Genomic DNA, 25,775 nt, shown 5'->3' on the forward strand with positions numbered 1-25,775 from the left:
CGGCTAATGGGGATGGCACTCTTTAAATAATCAATAGTCCGTGAGCCTGGGCATACTTTGAATTGAAAATGAGTATTCCAAGTGTTCATTTCCAGTGTTTGTTTAAGCCAAGCCTTCTCCTCTCACTCCCCGCCATGGCTAGCTGCACACCTGGTAATGAAACCCAGCAATAAGTAATGCTGTGTAAGCAGATAGAGAAGAGCTGGAAATACAAATAGGATCAGCAGTGAAATTGATTATAAATGGGAAACGGGCCGCTCTCAGGCACCAGTGAAGCCAAACATTGCCAGCATTATTAAGCTAAATTATTGACAGAGTCAGAGACTGTGGCTGATGGTTAAAGAAATAGGACAGAAGGAAAAATACAGTCTGTGTACAGTGTGTTTAAAATGGTGATTGCATGAAGGCTAACAGCCAAAAAATCAACAACATACAAATCATACTCATAAATGTTATCTGAACTTTGAGTAGAGTATGAAATGGTTTGAAAGAAAACATGACTGACTGATTAAGCCTGCCAGGAGGTTTCAAATCATCCATTTTTCACCTGAGAGCACGGCTAATAAATCACAGGGAGTTCACACAAATTCCCCCAATTACTATATTTTTTCCTTTTGACCCGAGCACTTGATGCTTCTCCAATACAGCTCTTTTCTGAAAACCTTTAATTCTCGTCAGATCCTAGTTCAATCAGCTTTCCTGAGACCAGTAAAAACATTTATAGCCTTTTGGTGCCTCCAGGTATTTCAGGAGATCAAAGGTGAGCCAACAGTGCTGCAGCTCCACAGGAAACCCAACCATTATCATTATAGTACCGTCTAATCAGGATTTGACCGTCATCAAAAATGATCAATCACCCTCAATCATGACTTATGATTGCTGCTGATTAGGGGTAAAGCCAGCCAATCAGCTGCTCTTGGAAATCAAGATTGCTGGATGGCTTTTGCCTCCTTTGACCTTAAAATGTTTTAACCCTCTTAACTCCCAGACAAGACACCACATGGACACAATGCCATCCATATATGTGCATCAGAAAAAACACTTTTCTTTCAATATTTTTGACAAAAAAAGGATGTCTCACAGAAATGTGATAACAGAAGTAGCCACATATTTGTCCTTCAAGCCAAAGAGTAGTTGTTTGAGAGAGTGAAAGAGACGCTGTAACAATGAGCAGGAGCGAGAGAGAGAGAGGAGGAGAGAGAGAGGCAGTGACAACGAAAGCAATTAATGAAAACAAAGCCCCAATTCCCTGATGCCTTTGAATCGTCCACTTTCCTGATATGTCTCTGCTTTGCTATGCCGTGCATATACTCTCCACAGCTACCATCATGGCTATAAATATCACTTATCACGCTAACTGACTTCTCTCTTGAGAGGGAGGGAGCGAGCAGGAGAATAAAGGGGACCAAAAATACAGGCCCAGGTATGATTGCTTGCCAAGACAAATGGCATCCATCAACTGTAGCTGAGCACCATATTCATCCACGATTGGAATCCAGCCATGCATACACAGGCAGTGAGGGAGGTATAGGGAGGGAGATGATAGAGCTGGTCTCTTTTTGTCATACTGGTCTAAAAACTTAATGCCAATTGCAAATTATTTTTTACTTATGAAGCTTGTGATGCTTTAAGGAGTTTTTTTTTTTACTTTTACACTTCAAAACTTTTTAACAGCTCTTGTGAATTTGGGATTAAATAAACACAGGCAGGGTGTTGATTTTAAGACTCTCAAAAGTTAAATAAAAATTGATAATTATCTTGTGTAGCTGAGCCCTCGCTGTTTTGATTAATGCAAGTGGTGAAAGAGCCAGAGGCATGATGTACATGTGTGTGCACTGGCATTCTGTAAGTGATAATGAGTGTGAGGGAGTCTTTACCCTTCAACACACACACATAGGCAGCATGAGCATACTTGCACTAACGTTCAGCAGGTGTTGTGCATCTTTTTGCGTGTCACTCTATTAACTGTAGCAGAGGCTGCTCTCGGGCTACTCTACCATGGAGAACAAAATCTCTCAGCAAAGGTCTACCCAGCATGGCTCAGCACAGCACAACACAGCACGACCTGGCAACGCTGCTGGGCCCTAAAGGTAAGCATGGATCTGCATGAGTCCTGCAATTAAACCCAGCTGTAAATCTGGCTTCAGCCTCTGCATCACATGTAGCCATCAGCAGGGGATTGAGCTCCATCCAAGGCTTTGTCCTCATCCTCACGTAGCTGTCCGCCTCACATTTATACTGTACCACTGAAAAAAATATTCTCTGTTGTTTCATTGCACTTCACTGTTTGCATATTTCTAACATAAAGTGAGGACAAATTAAGGGACACGTATCTCTGTTTTTATGTGTATACACACATATTTGTAAAATCATTTCCATTAATTATTTAGTGGTTATGGCATCATTTATGTTTACATGGACATGGACCTGGTTTTGATCTAGTTTTTAAAGAATCTTATCTTTGTTTTTGTGCATGTAAACATCATATCACAAATTCAGTAACCAGAATAAACCATTATGCCATATCTGAAATGTGAAGTCCATGTAAACCTACTCATGCCTTTAAATGTCTGTTCCTTATTTTCTTTCAAGATGAAACCAGCTTTGTATCCAAACAGGAAGTCAAGCAACTTTTGCTTAAGACAGTACAAAAATACAAAATAATAGCACTTTAAAAAAAAAAGCAAAATAATGGAAATTCAAACGTGATTATTAATGCCAGTAATCATGCTTAATAAATACATTATTTAATAAAATGAATAATAAATGAATAAAAGTTAAATTATGAATAGCAACTTAATAAAAAATCAAAATACTCTGAACTTTAGCTTTGTAGTTTCCTGAATATGGGATATGTCTTGTAAAAACTTTGTGGAAGTCCTGTATAGAGTGAATTTTGCTTGGCTGCATATACAAAAACATTGCTATCACTATAATTGTTATGAACAGTATATTCATTTTCGTATTGCTTTGATTTGATGACTGTCAAAACTTTCACATGTAAAAAAAAATACTAATAAATAAATATCTCTATACCATATGGGCCTTATTACCTGTAAGCCCTCCACAGAATAGATCTGATGAAGACTGATGGAAAACTGGGAATCAGGACTTTGGATGCACTTCCCTGTGATTTAGCTAAGCCAAAGTAACCTAAGGGCACTGAATGAGTCTTACATCGTTTGTTCTCCTTTCAGGGAAGACTCACTATGAACTTCTATGAGTCTTTAAGGTGCCTTTGGGGGTTATCCTCAGAGTTAGACGAGAGTATGTTGTAGACCAAATCCAATCGAGATCAATACAGCTTGGCTGTAGAGCTGAAGGCAGTAGTGAGCTGTACTCTACTCTCATCTGTGGCCAGAAAGCCATCATTATCATGGACCTGTGGATGTTTTCTCAAAAGTACTAAGCAATGTAGAATCACAAAATACACACTAAGAACTACTTTTTTAATGTTTAATGCTAAAATGTTGAAAATGGATCTGTCTTTCCAATGTCTTGATGCCTTAAACTATGTTTTAGACACAATATATATTATTTATTGTACATAAGTGATATTTTAGAGTGCTTCCACTTCTGTACACAAAGATAGAAACGGTACATTTGGGAAGGAAGAACTTCACTGGCTTGGCAAAGCACGCTGACCTGAACACTCATTGAACAGCCAGAACTAATTACCCAACATCAGTGCCTCTTCACTCTTTTGGCTGTAACTCTTTTATAGCTTATTGTGAGGACTGTAATTGTAAGGTTCATAAAATGTTCAACGAGATGTAAAAGTTTTTTTTAAATGTAAACTTGAATGATTGTCTTTATTTGCCAGGTACCAAAAATAACCTCAAACAGAGAAACAAGCATTTCCCAACAACATCAATCTTTAAAAAAAAAGGTTTGAAAGTTTGCTGGTTACTCATGTCTTCCACAGAGAACATGAAACATTTAGTCAGAAATAGAGATACTTAAAGTGAGTCTTCATTGGTATTGAACAAAGCTAGCAGATATGTTTCTGATAGATTCTATTCCATACTTGATATCAAAGGTGACGGCTTGCATAGTAATTTGTAAATCTATGAGAAAAACTGATACTGGCCCAAATCCTTATGAATACTAAGTATGAAAACAGCCTAGATGTGAATACAGACGTATTCCACAATCCCAGATAAGAATAGCTTTGTTTGAATAAAACAAGCATTTCTTATTCCTAAATGCAAATAAAGGAAGATGACAAATGTAATTCTATTATCTTCTCAGCTCATGACATCACTATCTTCCTCCTGTAGGCAAATATTTAAAACATTTGTACGTGTATTGAAAGATTATGTTTGTGTAGGTTGGGCAATCTGACTGCAAAACCACTGAGTGTGGTCCAACTCTTTTTTTTCTTTGTTCATCTAAAAAAAAACATTCAAATATCCTTTTAATGATACATGAATGTAATTACATCTCTCAGAGCATTTGGCCTAATATGCCAAATGAATGGGGAAGCAGAATGATGAGAACACAGCAGGCCTTCATTAGCCTCAACCACGCTCACAATACAGCTTCCTTTTTTTTTCTTTTTTTTTTGCAGAGCCGTGATGTTATTGCTTCAAGTTAAAAACAACTTCAGTCTGGTGCAAATAAATTGCTTCAGATTAATTTTGGCTCCCTGATTTTAATAGGGGTCACAATTTAATGTGTCTATCAAACGCAGGAAAAAACATGAAGTATGGAGTCATTTAGCTCTCTGTCACACCACACACCACTCAAACACTTCAACATTGGAGTGGAAAGCAGCCCTGTAGAATGACTCCTACTTTTGAAGTGGAGGGTTTCTGTGAGTCAGTGATGACAGCATGGGGTGGTCATCTAATGTCATAATCCTGTGATTTTCACGGCTGTCAACTTGTTAAAGCAGGATTATAGACACAGAGGCAGCAACATAGTCATTCTGCACTGGCTGTAGGGTACCACACTCAAATGCTCCATCATTCCCTTAGTGCCCTGGAGCAGCAAACTGCAGCTCAACATACTTAGATGAAATAAAGACCTACATGGAGGAAGGGGTTGGGTGGGTGGGGTTACCCATGCAGCAAAACACTTTTAACTTCATATTCAACTTCCTTTTTCCTCTGCATGATGAATTAAATCACAATGACCAGTAAAGTGGAACCTCATTATCCACATTTCAAATGACCTAATTGAATATGCATTATGAATCAAATAGGCGTACATTATGCAATGACACTGAAGAACAATATAATATTACCTGAGGGCTATAATATTAATTGTCAAGCTTTTTCCTGTACCTGCGCCAGTCTTCTGTGTCAAAAATAAGCCAGTTCATTCAAAGGGCAAGGGCTTGCTTAATTGTGCGCACGCATTCAGTGTTCATGTCAATAGATGTGAATATGTGCAATATATCTCAATATAATACAACAGCTCAGGATACCTTTAAAAAGTGTACTAAGTTGGTTTTATTCTAATGTGTGTAAATGTAGTTATGTACTCTTTCTTGAGAGTAGCTCAACAGATTTTAGAATCAACAAAGAAAAGAATCATGTCTGACAGAGATGAATATAAAATAACAAGCATCAGTACAAGTAGACACGTGTAGGTATAGATTCAAGCAAATTCAATACAAACGGCAGAAAAAAAAAAAAATTGAATGTAAGGTAATAAAATATGTAAGAGAAATGATGTGGTCACAGTCTTCCTCCCTTCTATCGTTAAATATTCTGCTGACATCATTCTTGATCCAGCTCAGCAGGTCTCGGGGGCCAACTAAAGAGAGATTCATGTATTTTAAAGCGGTTCAACGGCCTGTCTCCATACCTGTGCACTCACACATACAAGACCACACTGAGCTACATACAGGGACATAGACAGTAACATGTCTATGTGTGAATAATTTTATTTCACATGAAGACAAAAATTAGAAGAAAAATAAACCTATTCAGAGAGGATTATAAATACTTATTTCCCCCAAATGTCTATATTGAAACAGACTGAACAATGTACCTGTATAAAGATTAAATTAATGTCTGAAGAGAGTTTTATGGACTGTAGGTACACAAAGCTGAAACTTCAGTACTTAAAAATAAAGTCTGAGTGTTTTCAGTCTGACTCTGTATCTTTGCATCCACATGCACCCTCTGGGTTAATGTATGTACTGGTAACAAAAGAATTGGGAGATAAAAAAGCCAGAAAGAGAAAGCCAAACAACAAAAAAGAACAGTCGGTAAAGAACAGGGAACTGAGAGTCGGAGCTTCAGAATAACAAAGCGAAAGGTTGATTGTCTGCGGTTTCTGCTGCTATTATGAATGCAAAAGCTATCATCAGAGACACCTGAAAATGACAGTAAACTGTGATTAGGGTCAGGGCTTTGAAACACCTACTCTGAATAATAAAGGCCTGTGGAATAAGTTTTGACTTCCTACTGACTGAAGCGTGGGTTGTCTTGTGTGGGTATGAAACCTTTGTGAATTAATTCTATCCTATTGCTGCTTATTATGCTCTCAATTTATAAAAGATGGAAATCCTGCAGTCTGTCTGTATAAGGGTTTGGTTTGTCATGAACTCACTGAGTTTAAAGTACAAGAGCTGATGCAGTGAATTATGTCAAACATCCCAACTAACAAAGCCAAAACCAGTCATACTAACAAGATATGAGCAGATCAAACAGCCAACGTAAATGCAAGAAAAAGGGGACTGGCTGACTTACAAGTTGGACTTGCCCCAAAAGATTGGAGAAAAGGTACAGGGTTCTAAGTACACTTAGAATAGAAATTAAAACGAGTTTGATTCCCATTGTTTGAAGTTACTTTGCATTTAAGAACTTGAGAACACTTAATTTAACCGTACGGCACAGATATAAACTCACGCAGTAATACGACTTTTATGTTGCATTTGTAAAATAAAAGCTTATTTTCAGTCTTTAACAAGCACTACACTAATTAATGCCTCCTTCTGCATGAGCACATTTTACTCTACCAAGCCCTTATCTTAGAGTTTCCCTTTAATGGACACCTACACTGTAGTTGCTGCTTATGGTATCATTAGTTCATAAGAAGATTATACATGGAGAACTCTTTGAATGGCTTTGTAAATGTAGAACATAGACATGCATGGTAAAGCATTAATAAGTGCTCTACAATAGCTTAAAAAGGCCAACGATCTACTGAGAAAGACTTCAAGTGATAACACCACAATGCTACAGAATATATCTAATGAGGCAGGTGATTGCTGGGTGGCTTGAAGTTGTGAGTCTGTGATTAACGTTTCTTTAATTAGTGTTACCAGAAAGCAACGTTAGGTTGATTACTCCGATCCCTGCCCTCTCTCAGCCATCTGAGAAATTTGTTATTTCTCACCTCCCCCTCGGAATGACAGCTGAATTATCACTTAGCTCACTGAGAGACAGATCCATCCGACACCATGCTAGCCACAACCAGCTCCATCTGATTTCACACTAAACTTACTGCGCCTGCTTAGTATGGCAAGTAGCAATTTTATTACAGACCTCTCTCTCTCTCTCTCTCCATCTCCCTCTCTTTCTTTTCACTGATGTCCTTAACCAATGACACCCTAATGCATTCACTGCCCTACTTCAGTTGGCCCAGGGTGTAGTTGCTGATGCATTTAGGGTGAAGAGCATCTCCTCAGGGTCCTGGCGGTCGCTCACACACCTGGGAGGCTGCCCCACTATTGCACATACTATTTGCAAAAATTGCTCCATTTGTACATGAATATGAAATACCTTTCCTGAATATGACTGGAAACCATATTTATCCCCTAAGAGAGCTTTAGTGTGGGGGATATCTTACTCTTCATCAAAATTGGCTCTTCAATTCATTGTTGCCAATGGTGTGAGGGACGTTTGAGGAATTTTCTGTGTGGGTGAATTTGTAACAAACAACCAAATTTCCATTTGCTGATGAAAGACTTGAACTGTTCAGTAGATTTCAAATGGGCTTGGACAGTTGATGGGGAAAACAGAAAATACGTTAATACCATAGAATTGCACACACTGCAACACTGCAAATGCTGTGTACTTTTTATCTATAAATGAACTGATCAATCAGTGACTTTTACAATTTCCCTACTTAAATCACAAGATGTACGATATCTGCTCATTATAGGACTTTAATTCACTGACTGTAGATTTTGTAAATAAATGCACACGTTAAAGGCAGGCACTTTCCCTAAGCATCAATAATTAAGGAGTTATAAAGATTACAAAAGCTAAAATTAAATCTATTCGGACATAGATTTGGCAAGAAAAAATGGCTGATTCCATTTTTTTTGCTATTTTTTAGACACTATAAAGCCACTGTCCACTGAAATTATCTTTTAATAAAGGTTGATGTGATTTAACATCTGCATCATTGATGTAGAAGTATATTCAGCGGTAATAACGTTTCTAAGATCATTGATCAATATGTTGCACAAAGTGAATTATAAAAGAAAAAGGAATCAGCACATACTGTATGTATAATACAAGTGCTGGAGGAGCACATGGGAGATGTCAGATGGCACAAACAGTTTGTAGATAGAAGTGAACATGTGCATTGTTACAAAATGCTCATCATTCAGTAGTTTACTGCAATGTTTTCTGAAGGTGAAGGTATGAACCAGCCTTGTCATTGGCTAGTACTTGTTGCTTTTCTTGTTTGGTTGAGTAAGATTATCAGGGTAAGCCAATCAAAGGCAAAGTAGGAAGGGTCTATGTATCGCTAATGCCGTTCTGTGAAAAAAATGCAATATGTGGTTTACCTGCCTGCCCTGTTGGTTCAAATTAAAACAAAATAAGACCTTAAGTGGTTATTAAACTAACAAAGGCAGGAAGGAAAAGAAGGAAAACGTTGTGTACCGACAAGAATAGTAATTCTAATCTCATTAAGCACAGAGCTGAAAACACGCTTCTACCATAGTAGTCATATTGTGAGTTGTTTCCTCTCAAACTGCCAAAGGCATTACCAATAATATGTACATTAAAATGAGTATTGAAGCATAAAAAGAAATGCTACTTTCCCAAGTAACTAGTTACTTCTATAATGTAGTCAGTAAGAAAATCAGTTACTTTGTAGTAACTAACTCTTACTAGTTACTAATTTTCAGTAACTGGTCCATGGTGGTGAGACATACGGCAACTTACTGTCAAAAAGTCGACAGTATAAAAAAGAAACCAAAGTGTAGACAGTGAACCATGAGAAGAAGAGCAAGTGAAGCAAATCTAAAATATTTCACCTAAACCACAAACCTAGATCAGACAACTGTGAAAGGTAAAGTGCTGTTTCTTACAGCTACTAGAAAAAAAAACCCTTGTAGACCTCGTTATCCTGACATTCAATATGTAGAAGATCTGGATTTGTTTGCTAAACCTCCTGCGAAACCTCCTGTCAATGGTGGTGAAGATACAGTAGCAATGTAACCCAGTACAGTAGTACTGTTTATGATAAAATAAATAGAATTGTCATCATCATTTTGGCGGATTCAACTTTTTTTTTTTACATGAATTATATGAAGATGTAAAGTTAGTTCTAACCAACACTTTAACGTTCATGTGCTAAAAACACGTCTGGAACAGTTTCCACGCTGGAAAGAAAACTGTCAATTGATGACAAAGTTAATCCCCTGCCTGACCTCAAGACACTAGAGTTCCCAACTTTCAGTTAAATTCAAAATAGCACAGCTCTGTCAGGGCCCAAAGAGTCACTCACTAGGAGAGGTTTAATAATCTGCATTATAATTCATTTGCTCATTACAGCAGTTATCAGCGAAATGGCAGAGCTGAAGCAAGACCTTTGACAAGACATTCAACCTTTCCAGCCTTTTGGAAATGAAGGGAAATTTGATAATATGAAGTGATATATTGATCTGACAAAATAATTAATCTTTTGATATTGACAAATTTAAATTATCCACCACCTTTGACCTGTCCTCCTTTCCCCCAGAACCCATGACCTCTTCACATTATGTATGCATGACTCTAGTTACCATCTTGGACACTGCCTCTCAGGCTCACTTTGAGATGAGAAACAGTTTTTTAATATTTTCTATTATTGCAGGTGCTCCACGGTTTCCTCCCCCAGTGGCTGGCTGCCCGAGCCATTTTACATATAAATTTGTTGAAAAATAAATTATTCAGTGATTAAATTGCTAAGAAAGTGGCAAACATTTTTGAGAACAGGCAACCCACCTGCCCAGCCACGGGTGCTGTTCCCTCACTGACTTGTTTTTTAAATTACATTTACGGTAGATTCTCATTAATCTTCATGCATTTCCAGGGGCTTCAGGGATCATAACAATGTGTAAAAATAGAATCCTGTATATGACAGTGATCACACAATCCTGAGAGTGTATGAGGCTATTTCCGGAGACGTTTCTCAGTGGGATATGGGTATACAGTAGTTTGTCGAGATCACAATATCTGAGACAGCCGCCGCAGTGCTTTTATGTGCTGTCTTGTCGCTGACAGAAAAGGAGGGGGTGCGGACAAAGAGCTTGTGAAAAACCTCAAATTGCATATTGAATTCTAAAAAGCTCCCCATCAAAGGCAGAATCCTGGCAGAGCTCACTCACTCCCACTGCCAAAACCTGGACAATCATAATTGCTTGTCATATTTGGGAAAATGATCTAGGAAATACAAATACTCTATTCATTTCTTTTTACTATACACAAAACCCATTTGATTCAGTCCCTTCTCACTCCATCCAGATGAGGTGCACTGGAGTGATCTCTGACTTGGCTACTTACTGACTCACTATTTTAAATAGTGCCTTATTTATTACATCTAAGCCCCAGCTTTCCAATCTTCACAGGAGTGTCTCAAATTCATGTTTTCAATTCAACATATCATCAAAGCAATGAAAAGCACAATTTGACAATACACCAATTGAGATCTTTCCAGTTATCTGTCAAACTGTCTTTACTGCATTCTATTTGTGTAATCACATTATAGATCAGTAAAGTTAAAATAAGTGAATTGACAATCTCACTGTAACGTTCCTAAATTTAATTAATCAGACATAAATGATTTTTTTTTTCAGCCTGATGAGGTTTGAATGGTTGCCATTTACATACACAGTTGTGATTTGCCAGCATTTTCTATTTCATTGAAAATGTGTCTACATCGTCTCCACAAATTTATTCTAAATAATCAAAAAAAACAACAACAGTTTTTTGTGGCTATTTTATGGAACTCTGGAGTTTAAGGAAGCCAGCTGATGAAATGCATGGGTCACATATTGAGTGGAGACAGCCATTACACTAAGGTCACACTTAGGTCACCGCTTCAGACACTGAACCTTTTTCCAGATGGTAAAACAGGGTAAAGCTAAAGAGAAATTGCAGAGAGATGACGCTTGGACAGATAGAGGCTGCCACTGTGGACAAGCCTGCACAGACAGGGGCAGTACCAGGAGCACAGGAACAAATAAGAGAGTCTACACAGACAAGCAAATGGGTACACTGTGAGGACTGACTTCAGCAGCCATACCCAAGGGTCTACAAATAGGAATGACTGATGTGAGGCTATGTGAGCTGGCATTTTCACCTTCCAGGCCTGAGTATGTGGTTGTAATGATAAATACTTTGAGAAAATAATTTAAAAACAGAAGGCTATATGAAAACTAACAATGAGTTCACAATCAAGCCTTTCCTCACCCTGCTTGTGTGAAGAAGGGCCGACAGCACATGAACTGGCTTTGTAATGAGGCGGGAGCTTTTCTTTACATGAATGGGCTTTGAGTGAGCGAACACTCAAATATCCGTCAGAGGAAATTCATTTTGAGTATGAGGATGGACCATTACGTCCATTATGTGTAATGATCTCTGAGTCAGGTAACCGCAGAAGGCTGACTGAAATCCTTTAACTAAAGAGCATATATGCATACTGAGGGATGAACTCTTCATTTTGTACTTGCTGTGCCCTTCCCCTGAGCATCCTGCTTGTACAATCAATTGTTCATTTATTTTCTGCCTGATAGCAACTGGCTCCTCAGATGACCTGCTGCCTGCAAACCTCACAGTCCACTACATGGCGGTCACAATGACAAGCAACCATTTATTGAGCTACAATACCATGTCGCTACCAAACAGAAGAGCAAAGATGGCCGTGTGAGGGTTCCTCAAAACAGCCTACCTTCTCTGGTCAAAACAAAAACAAACCATTACCAACTTCACCTACAACACAGAAGGAGGTCATACTGTCTGCTGCGTTGTTTTCAGAGAAAAGCAAATTCATGTGCTTTGTATGTTTTAAAAATGTAGATTGTTTCAGATCTAAATTGATCTTGTATGTCCCCGTCTGGAAACATAGGATAGCAGACACTGAGCAGAAAAGTGCTTGTTCAGTGCCTATAAGGTGTCTTTAAAAGGATCTGATCAATTATTTTGGTGTAGTTAGAAGTCTGCAACAATAAAAGAATGCAACTTAATTAGGAATACATCAGGAATAGTTCACAAATAGATGGTATTCTCAAAAAATATTCTGTAAAACAGAATAACTGCAGTGGGTGTTAATCAAAACGAGATAGGGAGAAGGATTTTAAGAGTGAGTGTGTTTACTGAGTTGTAGAAATGTGACCTGACAGCAGCGTATTATTATTTCCACTCCCCTGGGTGTAAGCTCACCTTGTCTTCTGCAAAGTGCTTCTGAGGACCTTGCTGTTTGAGATTCAAATCATAATAACTTATTCTCAAACTCTAGCAGGCATATACTGTAGGTACTGTATATAATGTACGTGTGTATGTGTGTGTGTGTGTTAGAGGTGGGAAAGACGACAAGAGCAGAAAGAGCGAGCTAGGGAAAAAGAAAGAGCTGAGTGCAGAGGCATATAATCTGAATTCAAAAGCAATCATTTTTGTTCTCAGCTCATAAAGCCGTCTGCTGGTGATGGGTAAGGCAGTAAAAACCAGGGGGATGAAGGTAAAGAATGGATCTGACGGTTTGCAGTGATGCTTTCGCTAACAAAGCAGCAGATGGTATCATCCAGGAGTTGACCTCCTGTGGGTTATATGGTATGTTAAGGTGCGGAGTCTAAGTAATTTAATCGCGCAAAATGGTATACATGGAAATTGTATTCTTTTGTTTGAACAGAAACCTCTTGATAATCAGACAACAGTTACATTTGTTGCACTTAAAATATTTGTTCATTGAAAAATGGAAAATCATCCATCCTTCCATTATTTATATCGCTTTTCCCATTTGGGGTCGAGGGGAGCTGGAGTCAATCCCAGCTGACAGTGGGCGAGAGGCGGGGTACACCTTGGACTGATCGCCAGTCAATCACATGGGGCGAACATGCAAACTCCACAAATAGAGACCCTGTCTGAAGGGGATTCAAACCTGGAACCCACTTGCTGTGAGGCAACAGCGCAAACCCCTGCACCAACGTGTAGCCAAAAGGAAAATCAATCAGTTGGGAAACAAATAATGTAATTTAATCTTCAGCTTGAGAAACTGAAGAATGCATTTCTAAAAAAGTGCTTAAGGATTGATCAATAAACACTGATAAATAGCAGCCCTATGGACCTTATGGGCCAACTTATATAGTACATGCTTATGCCTGGCACCAGGTACTTCACATGTTAACTGTGAGAGGGTAGGCTAAAGAAAGAAAAAAACTGTTTATATTATCAGGAGAACACCACACGTCATCAAGTAATTCATACACTCATTTTGAGTGTAAAAAAGTGTGGCCATGGGATCAAGAAAGGTAACTATAAAAGACCAGTTAGAGTTTGGGGTAAAAAAAACAACCTGTAGAACATGTGCAATACTGTTGTCCCTTTGGTGGTATCCTTACAGCTATTGCTGTAACTGCTCTCTTGTATCACAAAGGGAAGCATAATGATGTGGAGATGTAACTTAAGCTCATTAAAAGAACACAAAAAACTGTGCTCATCTTTCAGCATGAACGTTTTCTTTGCTGCTGGTTCTTTCTGTTGTCTTTTTTTTTTTTTTTAGCACTGCCTGTGTCCTTTCAGTTCCCTTTACTACAGCAGGTGTGTGTTTGTGTGTCCAAAAAAGGCCTAGTGGTGCAGCCTGCTCCAGTCAGAGGAAAGTGTTATTCAGAGTGCCACTGTCAGTCCCTCTTAGTCCCTGGAGAGGCTGTGTGCCCTCCTTAAGCCCTTCAGCGCTATCTGCAGGCATGCTCAACATGGAGCTTACCCTGCTGCTACAATCCCCTTTGTCTTTGACTTTCAGACTTCTTGGCCAAAATTATCACCGCATGAAACTTCAGCTGACTATGAATTAGATCAGAAAAAGAAATGAGACATAATTCCCGAGCCGATCAAATTAAGTTTCACGACGATGTGGAAATTGTGAGATTTATGGCGCAAATCATAACTTTGCTTGAAGGTATTCTAATTTTGTAACCAGGTCTATAAAAAGGTGGGCCTGATTTCAGCAGCGCCGGTTTCATTTTGCTCTTTTGATTAAGTCGTCAATGAACTTTTCGCTTGGTAATCTTTATTGCTCGGAAGCTTAATGAAATCACATTTCACAGAGATTTATGATGTGACTGAGAGAGTGACTTACAACTTTCAGCTGTGAGAATGTATTCTTTTTTGCACATTCTAATTATGCACATTGTCTCTGGGAAAATAATCGACAACTGGCAGATTCTTACACGATAGTTCCCTGCGAGACAAATGTAGGGAGAGGGAAATGTATTGCAGAAAACATGAGTAAGCACAGAGATACTTTATAGACAGCTCGATTTGCTCATATTGATCAAGTCTCAGAAAGAGAAATAAACGTGTAAATTAAGAGATCAGTTAAAAGTGAGACCTACAGTTCAGCATAGTGTATCTGATGACATTACAGTGTTCTTTTAGTTTACATTTCTTCTGCAAGTGAAGGATTCAAGACTGATAAATTGTAAACTTGGGTGGATTTGTTTCTCAGCTAGCGATTTAATCATTTCCTTCTCAACCTTGAATACAGTTAGAGGGTATAGCATTCCACCTTCTCTATGCATTGAAAAGTAGAATCCCTTAAACTCTATCACTCTATCAAAACTATACATCTGATCTGCCATCTTTTTTCCTCATAACATCTTCTCGAATACTTTTGTGCAAATCTGCAAACCTTATAAGATTAACTACACCTTACTGTGTGATGTTATTCATCAGCTCATGTTTTACATGATGATAGAATACCATGGGATTCATTCAGAGAGTAAACAGACTTTCTAAAGATTAGTATGCACCACCTATAATAACACCATCTGTATAATGTCCAACTTGTCAAATACGACTTTTATGAATAAATAAATAACCAAATGTTTTGGTGCAAAAACAAAAATATCAATGAGTTAGCTATTGTTTGTCTGCACTAACCCTTGTTTTATTAGACCTACTCCTCTGATCTTTCCATAATCAAATCTGAGGCTTTGACTTATTGTGTGTGTATGGTCTGTTTAGTGTTGCCAGATATATTTTATTCATGGAGTTTTCTTTCGAGAAGACTTTTTGGCTAAAAGATTAATCATTTTTGGAGTCCATTGGAAAAAATGAAATGTATATGTAATTGTTCTGGTTTTGTTGGCGGGGGGGGGGGTGTTATTCTTTCATTATAGGACATAGGGCTGGATATAGGAGAGAGAGAAAATGGGCGATGACATTAGGGAAAGGAGCCACAGGTTGGCCCAAACCAACTGCTAGGCCATCGGCGCCCCACCAATATATTTATAATAAAACTATTGAATTGTCATTATGTCTTTTTCTTCTGCTTTTTTTTTTGGGGGGGGGGGGGTAAACCTTTAACAAAACCTTTAACAAAACACACGAGCCATGTGAGCGTCTAAGATACAAAAAGTAAATGTGCCACAACCTTCTGTTAATTTCAGAAAGGATTCTAAAAAATATATTCTCATCATTGACTGAAGCAGGAAGGCAAACTTTGTTACAGTCAGTATGCCGTAGGTCACAGAATGCTAAATGAAAGACAATTGAAGTCTTCTCCCTAATTGAGTAATTAGAGCCAGGAGATGACTACCAATCTACCAAACATATTTCTTTCCCCACCCCCAGTTCACTCCAGCTTCTCTAAGCCCCCTCCACTAACTTCTACCCTCCTCCCAGTTTCCTCCTCAGTCATTTACTGCTTATTAGAGAGTCTCTCTGTCAACCTTGTCCCATCTAATTCTCACCCAATTACAATCTAAATGAACCACAGGACTGCTTAACTTGCTTTGCCTCTTCCCATTGCCTCCTCCTATTGTTTAATTTGTGACGGCAACAAACTCTGATTAGGCCTTTGCAAAGGTTCATAAATTAAGCACTCATGGCTGAATTAATCACCACTCGCTTGGTAGATAAATGGACATTATTCATTTTTTTCCATATGGATCCAACCAACAAAGCTCTGTAAAGAAACTGCTTACTTTCCAGACCATAGCATTTTAACTAGCCAGTAAAATGTCAATTTTGTTTGTGTCTGAGCAAGCTAAAAACCTTCATATGCAATGCTTGCACTTAAGAAATATTCACCATAAGCATCTGCCTTCCAGAGGTAAAACTGGGCCAATTTGATGAATGTCACCGTCTCAAAATGAGGAGCATAGACACCCTAGTATAATGTTTGCCAAAAGGGGATAGCGGGTGAGTGAAAATAAGGCTGGAAAATTTGTAAGGGGAGTCAAATGAGGTAGAGCAGAAGATAGAGCCATAACAAAGGATTTACAAAATAGAGAGTAAGGAGGGAAAGGTAAAATAAAATAATGAAAAATCAAAAGTGGGATAAGCAATCAGAAACTGGCAGTGAAAAAAGAAACAATCCTAAGGAGCTACACTGATCATCATCCAAGAGAGAGCTGAGCATAACAAGAAAATGAAATGCAATTGCCTGATTTGACGGTGGATCTAGTTTAGTATACAAACAGGCTGCGGATAATTAGTCTCAAGAGTAAATCAGCGTACGCTAAGTGGGAAGAAAAGCTCACGGTATGATACCGGCTGTCCTTAAATGACAAGCAGAAATATTTCATTATTGGCTAGAGATCTTCAACATATCCTCACTTTTTCACAATGTTAATTTTATCCCTTGTTAATATGGTCATATTGACATATTTCTTTCAAAATACCAGATACATAAATCAGGTCAACAATTTACTATGCTCCTAGTGAAATGTAATCTAAAAATCATTTCACTAAATAGCGGTGGCTGTGATGGTTTACTGATGAATGGGGAAAAACTGTTGCGCAATCAGTCATGTCGTTTAGCTAGATTTAAAGCCATTCAGAAATGGAACATAAAGCGCCAACCACTGTCAACACCTTGTTAATACAGTTTAGTCAAACCTGCTCAGATTATGTGGGTGAGACCTCGGAGTGAGGCTTATGAATATCAGGTGTTAGAAATATTCCCCTGCATTTTACTGATTCCCTATTTCAGAGTCTTTCACTAAGCAATACTCCTCGGCACTTATGTTTCTGTTCACTCATATACAGAAAGAGAAAAACATTATGGATAGGAAGCAGACGAATATTCTATCACAAAAGGCCATCGACAATATCTTATTTGTCACATGCAATCACATAAAATGTAAAAACAGTTAAATATAATAAATAGGATGAGACCACTGATTGGCGAAACACATACTACTCATACATAGACATCAACACATGCTATGTACTTTCCTGTCCATGCTCTTAATAGTAAAGAGTCATACGACACAGCACTACAGACAGAAAACATTACAGCCTAAAATATCTCCTAATACAAAAAATATCCAAAGAGTTATATTGTTTTGTTTCAGTACCAATTTGAATTATTCTAGATGGCTTCATATATAATATTTATACTGATTTCAGAGAATGAAGAGACTGCCCTCTTACCTCATGGCCAATGTCATATTGGCCTATGAGCTCTGACATGGCCATGATGGATACCAATATTAAATAAGTGGGGGAAAAAAAACATGACAAAAGCTACAATATATCTTTTTTATTATAGCCTTTAATACTAGAGCTCGGTAAATTATTATTCAGTGTTTCTGAATGCATTCTAACTGTTCTCAGAGTCCCAGTAGGGACTATTTGGTTCAATGCTGACGCTTCCAAAACACACTGCTGATGTTAAAGAAGTGGCTGTCAGTCCTTGTATATATTGTAATGAGTCATTATGAGAACTAAATCACATTGTGTGAAATTGTAACATGTTCTAAAAGAGGAAAAAAGAAGTTGAAAGTTGCAGATTTGAATACCTATTGTTTTCTAGACAATGACAGAAAATAAGACACGTTCCTCGCTCAACAGTTCAATGGTTTAGGATGAATGATTTTACAGAGTCAGATAGGCCTACTATAGATAAACCTTCAAATTCTCAACACAAGAATAAACACATAGCAAAAGGGAAATTTTGATGACCCCAAGTTGACCATGTAGCACTGCATCTGTGCACAAGATGAACTTATTTTGTCACTTGGACCTTGAGCTCGGGAAGACAGATATTAAAATTACAAGGGCAAAGTATATGTGAAATCAAAGCCATGACCTTCAATCCATTGTTTCCCTCTGGTGTTCCCATAAACTTCCTGTGACTGCATGCTAAATATGCTTCTGCCAACATGTGTTTATTTGCTACTGTTCAACAACAGTGCCTCCACATTCAGCAAGCTTCTGTAAAATGCTTACAGCTTATAGAGATGTGTTTTTGCATTTTGCTTCTGGGACAGAGCTACCCCTCTCTCTACTGTTTGTTTTCATCAGCTTGCCCCTTCAATGTCGTTTGTCTTTTTTTTTCTTACATGCACATAAGTCTGAGTAAACATCTGTGAGCAGAGCTAGAGTATGATGGAAATGCCTGTACCAGAAACACCTCCCAGCGTTTCTTTCATCAGCACGTGTGATTCTGCAGCAGAATTGTAAGAAGAAGGTGAGGGAAGCTCACATAGCTGGAAAAGCAATTATCACCTAGAAAGCTACCTGTCTGCACAAAATACAGTGTAAGAAATCAACTCGCAAACATCCTAAAGGTAAAAAAAAGAAAGAAAAGAGAACACATGCCGCACTGGATGCTGAATAATAAACATTAGCAAGAGAAATCCTCTAGGTCATGTTTAGGTCGAATAGAAGCAGGCACAGAGAACTTTGTGCTGCAAGCTGAGAAAACAGCTCTTTCCTGAGGAGATGACAACAACACATCATAATAGGGCCTAATGCTTACAGAGCCAGTCACTTGTCAAATAGGACGCAGTCAACCATAGAAATAATGCTGTTACAGTAACTTACACACATCTACTCAATCTAACTGTCAATGCACTACAATGCAGCAAAACACACAGTGGACCAAGCTTAGAAAACAGGAAACCTATGAATACAAAGGCCATACACATAATGGTTATGTCCAAAGTAGCGACATGATCATACATTTCACAGCATAGCCCATATTTAAACTGAGACAATTTCACCAGGGTTAGGGTTAGGGATAAAACCGAAGTATTGTGAACAAACGTGGCTAGTTACCAGAAATGTCATGTAGCCTCACAGTGAGGCAAGAAAAACAAAAACATGTAGCTGTTTCAACCAAAGACAGGATCTGTATTCAGACATCGGTTGTCCTTGAAAACAATAACAACATTGTTTCAGGATTTCTGTGACAATGTTGATTATTAAAAAAAAAAAAACTATAGGTAGACATGGCCAAATTTCAAAATTACTAGCATCCAACTTTATATTCATTGAACTTAGTATAGTACTGTATCATCAGTATTTCCATCCTATTGTGATTGATCTTCTATACAGGAGATCAACTGCCAAAGCAATCACTGCAGTGTAAAACCATCTATGAGGCCTGCATCGAACAAACATTACTTTATCATCTCAGACAGGAAGCTGAGGATGTTTGACAGCTGAGTAATTATTCACCGGACTAATTTTTCAGATCAAAGAGGGCTTGTCACTAGCAATGAGTGATTTCAGATTCAAACTATTTTTCGTTGTATTTTTTGAGGAGATGGAAGAGATGGCAGTACATTATGGAGTTGATTCTGAAAACAGAACAGAGCTATTTCCTCAGATGAATAGTAAATTAAGCACACTGATGACTCTGAGTACCAACGCTGGATAGTTGATTATATATTAGCATCCACTAACAACTGAAATCCTTTCAAAATGACATCTACAATGCTTTTAAACACTGCCCTGAGGATGGCTGAGCAATAAACCCGATTCAGGGATTAGTTAGATTGTTCAGACTGTCACACTTATTTCATCATCAGACGTCTCTTCCATTACTGGCCGCACTGTCCCTTTTATGGAAACCATTTCAATTTGAATCATTTCCCAGCAGCATCTCCCAGCAATAAGAAAACAAAAGTGCACGCCATAATAACAGAAGAAAAAAAAAACATTTTTGTCATTGGAGCACAACATGGCATATTTTGAAAAATGCTGTTTGGTTTGAACACAGTGAGTGTACTCACATTGATCGATGTTGCCGTCCGCTTTCCCCTTCTCCTGCGAACACAGAGCACACACAAAAGTGGTTATTACAGGCTTGGAAGCGTGAGACAAAAACAGCACTTTCTCCAGCTTTTTTGCGCACCATCCGTTACTGTGTCTTTTAGCCTTTTCTGGGTTCTGAAAAAGACGATGAGAAAGAAAGCAAAAGTGAAGTAACAGAGAGACAATGAAGAGTGAGAAAGGAAGGAATGACAGCACAGTAACAAAAAGTCCTTTAAAAAGTCACCTCCTAGAATCAATTCAGTCACCTTAATTGAAAACCGGCTGCAAGGTGGCAGGTGACATACTGTTTACGCTGAAATATTTGTCGGGATGTCAAACAACTGATACAGGATGAACACAGATTTAATTGTCAGTCCAAACTGAGAATGAGGGTGAGATGTGGCTTCACATTTATCTTAATACATTTCAGTTTCCGTCGTGGCTTGATTAAGGCTTCAGTAGTGTTTGGAAAGCTGCATAACTTCAGAGGAAAGGTCACAGCAGGGAGCATGGTTGCCTGGTCTGCGGTTTTCCTGCAAAAATTGGGCTACTTTTGAAGTGTGGCTGTGGGTTGAATATTTTGTCTGCGGCTGAGGTAGTCCTGTTTTGCATGCAAATTACATGAATATTATGTATTTATAAAACTTCATATTTGATTATTTAACTTCAGCTCTTTCAGCTCTTGCATACATGAGCGTGGGAGATGCACACAAACTCATCTCAAATTCACCACCCCCCACTGTCTCCATCATTGACAATATATACAGTAAATGTCAGAATGTTTACATAGTCCATGATCTGGATTCTAACTCTCCTTGTTATCAAAGCTCATCTGGTAAATGGACTTGAGCTTGTATAGCGCTTTTCTAGACTTCTGAGTACTCAAAGCACTTTTACAGTGCAGGCCACACCCAATCATTCACACACTGACGGCAGAGGTTGCTATGTGGTGGCTGCAGGAGCAGGGGTTTTCAATCCCGACCTTCAGGTTGAGCAACAACCGGCTCTACCGCTAAGCCACAGCCACAGCCCCCCCCCCCCCCCCCCCAAATATCTATAACCAAGGCTAATGTTGTGAAGCTGAATTTCAGCAGCATCATTTCTCCTACTTTGTAAAAAGTAGAGTGGATATCTTGGATTGTGAGCACTACAAGTGAGGGAAACTAACCTTGACAGAGCTAGATAGCCTTTGCAATATTTCTTATTCAAGGGAAGGTTGAAAGTTGAAGTCGCTGTGACAATAATTGCAAACAAGAATGAGATTAGCTTTTCAGTTCTTACTCATACATGCATTAGCATGATTTGTACAATCTGTTATTTCATTTGTATCTGCCATAAAAAACAACAGATTAACATTGCACATTGTTATCTGGCCTTAAATTCCGTATCTGTGCACGGAAAAGGCGAGTAGCCTTGCAAAATGAAACAAAGTGTTGAGGATTTTGGAAACTATAGGAGAGTTGTCCTGTAGAAGTGAAAAGGGGAAGGCACGTCTGGATACGAAGATAACAAAAGACATCATTATATGGCAGATTGAGGTCAAAATAGGACTTTAAAACTTGAGAAAGGGTTCTCTTCGTTTCTGGCATTATGAATTAATAATAATATGAACAGAAAGTGAAAAACTTGTATGTTTGCATCCAGCATTAAGAACAACTGAAACTCAAAGGACATAGAGTGTTGTCTTTGCTGTGATCTTTAGTAGGAGTACAGCTGACCAGTGTATGAATGAGTGAATTGGTGTGCACAGACTGTTGGAATTTGAGTGTGCATGCTGTGCTTGTTAGCCACTGATCAAGTGTGCTTGTTACAGCACTAGAGCATGTGGCTCTGCATAAATGTATCTGAACTTGAGATGCAATTTAATGTACAGATGCGAAAACAAAGGATCGACACAGTGTTTTAAAATAGAACATGAGAGAGCCTTCAGAAGAAGCCAATATGTGGCAACATTTCAAGTGTTTTGACATTCTGCATTCTTGTCCCTCAGTGTGGTATGTCTCCAGTAATGAGGCTCAGTGATAAAACATGTGTGCGTCTGCAAGGCCCTCTTGGCTTCCCAGGAGAATGAGAGCTTCACGAGAAACCAGCAGTTTTAGTGCCTCCTGTCACTGCCTCTCTTCATCTCTATCCCTTTTTCTTTTCTGCCATCTGTCCATCTTAATTGCAGACGTGCTTTCTCATGATGGCAGGAAAAAATTGAGTGTGCTCATCAGCACCGCCTTCCATCATCTCGAGTGCCACTGTTTGATCAATTGATTAGAGAATCAAACCAAGCATGGAGGTGAAAGAAAGGCTATGTGCTTCTTTCTAAAAATACGGTCCTCTCTTGTCCATGACTCCCCACAGTTCTTTTCATCACTCTTCTCTTTCCCTTTCCATTAAGCTTTAGGGACTTTTAAGGAAAATTTTCAATTTTGTGATAACTGTCACAAGGCAAGACTCCTAACTCTTACATACCGTTTACAGGAGGCAGTTTATATTCTTCTTTTGCAATGCAACCCTTTCAATTGCTGGAGACATGTAAATACGTATCAAGAGAATGTTATCTGAGCAGAGAGGACAAAGTCACTGAGTTTCAATTAGGAGGGATCAGAAGGTTTTGTTATTGTGGTAAAGGCTACTTCAACATAGGAGTGGGTTTTAACTGTCCAGTGCCGTTAGGGTTTGTAAATTGATCATGAAAACAGTTGGGATGCTGAAAGACATACACAAAAGGGACAAAGGAGAATGAATACCTTCTAACCACTCACCCAACCCTTGAACAGTTTGTGCTACTCAAAAACCATCAAATGGCTTTACATTTCAAGAATGATTACATTAAGTCATACTAATAAATACGAGAGTAAAAATCAAAAATATGTTAACTACTGAACAGGAAGTCATTTGCAACCAAAGGGAAATTTCTCCCCAAAAAGTTGGTCAGCTAATGAATTACCATTAGACTGTGCAGCTTTGCTAACTTAGCATTAGCCAACAATTTGCAACCCTCCAGATACACCCTCTCATCCTTATATTATCATTTCTAAATATTTTTTTAAATACATGTCAATTAAGTATTATTACCTGGGGGTTGTGGTGTCACTTGACAAGCATTGATAAACTGAGATTTTTACTCCTACAAAAAGCTTCACATACTAAAGAAGCAGTAATGGTGCCGTGTAGCAAATCAAAATATAATGCTGGTGTGTGGTGCTATTTATATCACTGGCTCTTTCTTTCTTTCAAGTCGCACATTTTATTGGATTTGACGTAGCAATAGAGTTCAACGGCATAATCCTAATACGATTGCTGAAGTGTTTCGATTACTAGTACAAACAAATCATTCTGTGCGTCTCGCCTCCATCTTTGATGCCATTTAAACACCCCAACAAAACAAGAATGTGACATTGATGCCACAGAGTCTGACATATTGTGGCAATGCAATTTAAACAGCAGGGCAATTTAAGCTGTGCCTCTTATGAAGTCAGCTTGAATATGCTGTTTCCTTGCTCTCTCTTATACATGTTTCTATGCAGGCTCTCGTCTTCAAGGACCCATATGTTATTTGGTGCACACTTACTCTCTCATCAACTCTCTCTGAGTCTTCATTCCAGTCAACAACAACACTCTGCAAAATGTAACTGCCTGTAGGCTCACACTGCTGTGGATACGTCTTTAAAGCATCAGCTTACGTTATTGTCTTACATGTGAAGCATACTGACATTTTGTACCTTTTATAAGATAAAGCCGGATTAGGACATAGAGGCAGCCCGATGAGGAACAGGGAGGGGAAGTTGAATCCATTAATGTCTTTCTTTTCACAAGAGTTCATCCATCTACATTCAATAGTTATTCCCCTCTGTCCGTTGCTTAGAGAAAAGGGACCTGTCTTACGTAACAGTAATTCATCAGAGCACAAACAAGCTACTTAATGAACTAAATGAAAAGGAGCCAAATGGGAAAAAAAGGAACTGGCAATGAACCTACTGTAAGTAGTAATACCTTCACAAGCATAACTCTGATGAGTCCAAAAATAGAACTGAAGCCTTGCAAATTGAAGCTTTTATCCCGGCATCATTAGCTGGAGTGGTTTCTTGTTTCCAGTGATGCTCACCGCTGGCACGATCTGTTCTCTAAACATTTTCATTTATTCAAAGTTGTCCCTCGCTTCTCGAGACAGAATCATAAACAACAAAAGTTCTACATCAGGAGAAGATCAGAAACAAGAGCACCACTCAATGAAGTGTTTCACCGTCTACAAGTTAACAGAACTCTATCCCTCCATGCCGCCTGACTCCTGCTACTAACTGAAAGTCAACCATTGCACATGTTCTGTCTGTCTGACAGGATTCTTTCAGCTTTGAGTATACGGTTTCCAGAGGCCGCCACATAAGGGGAAACTGAGTCTGAAGGAGTGTAATGAAATAAAATAAAATAAAAGTCTCTGGGTACAAGTCATAATGAAATTGTGAATGTGGCAGGGAGTAGCTTTTGCAACCGAAAATCAAAAACACAACCAAGAACATGCCCCCAAAGAGAGAAGGCCATTTCATTCTCTTTTTCTTTCATCCTTTCTGCAGTTGATATTCACTCAATGCATTACTTCTTTTCTTTGTAGTTGTTTTGAAATCATTCAACTACTTCACTCCTTTATGTTGTCATAGAAACCACTTCCAAACCAAGTTATAACCTCGCTGTCAAATAAATGAAAACTGACCTGTTCATCTGAGCTGAGCATGCTGCCATGATTTATAATCAAGCTGATTACAAAATGTCAACTTCTGGAGTGAACTCTACTGACAAAATGTATCTTTACAGAGCATTTGTTTCATGAAAAAAATATTTGTGAATCACATGTTGTTTATAGAACACATAAGGTTGCAATCCACTTTAAACAGTTAGCCTATACATATTGTAGCTCGTGTTTTAAGATGTAATTATTCACTTTAGTTTCTACAAAAGTTGATCACTTAAAGAGGACATATTATACCCTTTTTCCACCTTTTCAAACAGTCCCCTGTGGTCTATGCAACTTCTGTGCTGTGCTTTGGTCAAAATATAACCAATCAAGCACCAGAGGAGGTTTGTGACCCTGTTTAAACTAGCTCTCTCAGAATGCTCCGTTTTGGTGTGTGTGTCTCTTTAAATGCAATGAGCCACCCCTGTTTTTTCCTGGTAGATACCACTCCTTCACTAGCGGGAATATAAATGGCTGGCTCAAAAGTTTTGCTCTAGGCTGGGGGTGGAGTCAGTAGTCGGAGATACCAGGGGAGGGGAGGGTATTTTTTTTTTACCAGGATCCCAATGTGACATCACAAGTATAGCAAATTGGAAACGGAGTACTTTTCTCTG

The 25,775-nt window shown here is 38.5% G+C and overlaps 1 protein-coding gene across 1 annotated transcript in view; it reads right to left on the bottom strand.

Moving 5' to 3' along the window:
• fstl4 (follistatin-like 4) overlaps window positions 1-25,775 on the bottom strand; it is a 185,823-nt gene that overhangs the window by 139,731 nt on the left and 20,317 nt on the right. Inside the window, exon 3 of the mRNA XM_065963116.1 lies at window positions 20,420-20,453. Coding sequence (XP_065819188.1) covers window positions 20,420-20,453 — 34 coding nt within the window. The remainder of the gene's footprint in view (window positions 1-20,419; window positions 20,454-25,775) is intronic.

Source organism: Labrus bergylta, chromosome 14 (genome assembly GCF_963930695.1).
Source record: "Labrus bergylta chromosome 14, fLabBer1.1, whole genome shotgun sequence".
NCBI lineage: Eukaryota > Metazoa > Chordata > Actinopteri > Labriformes > Labridae > Labrus > Labrus bergylta.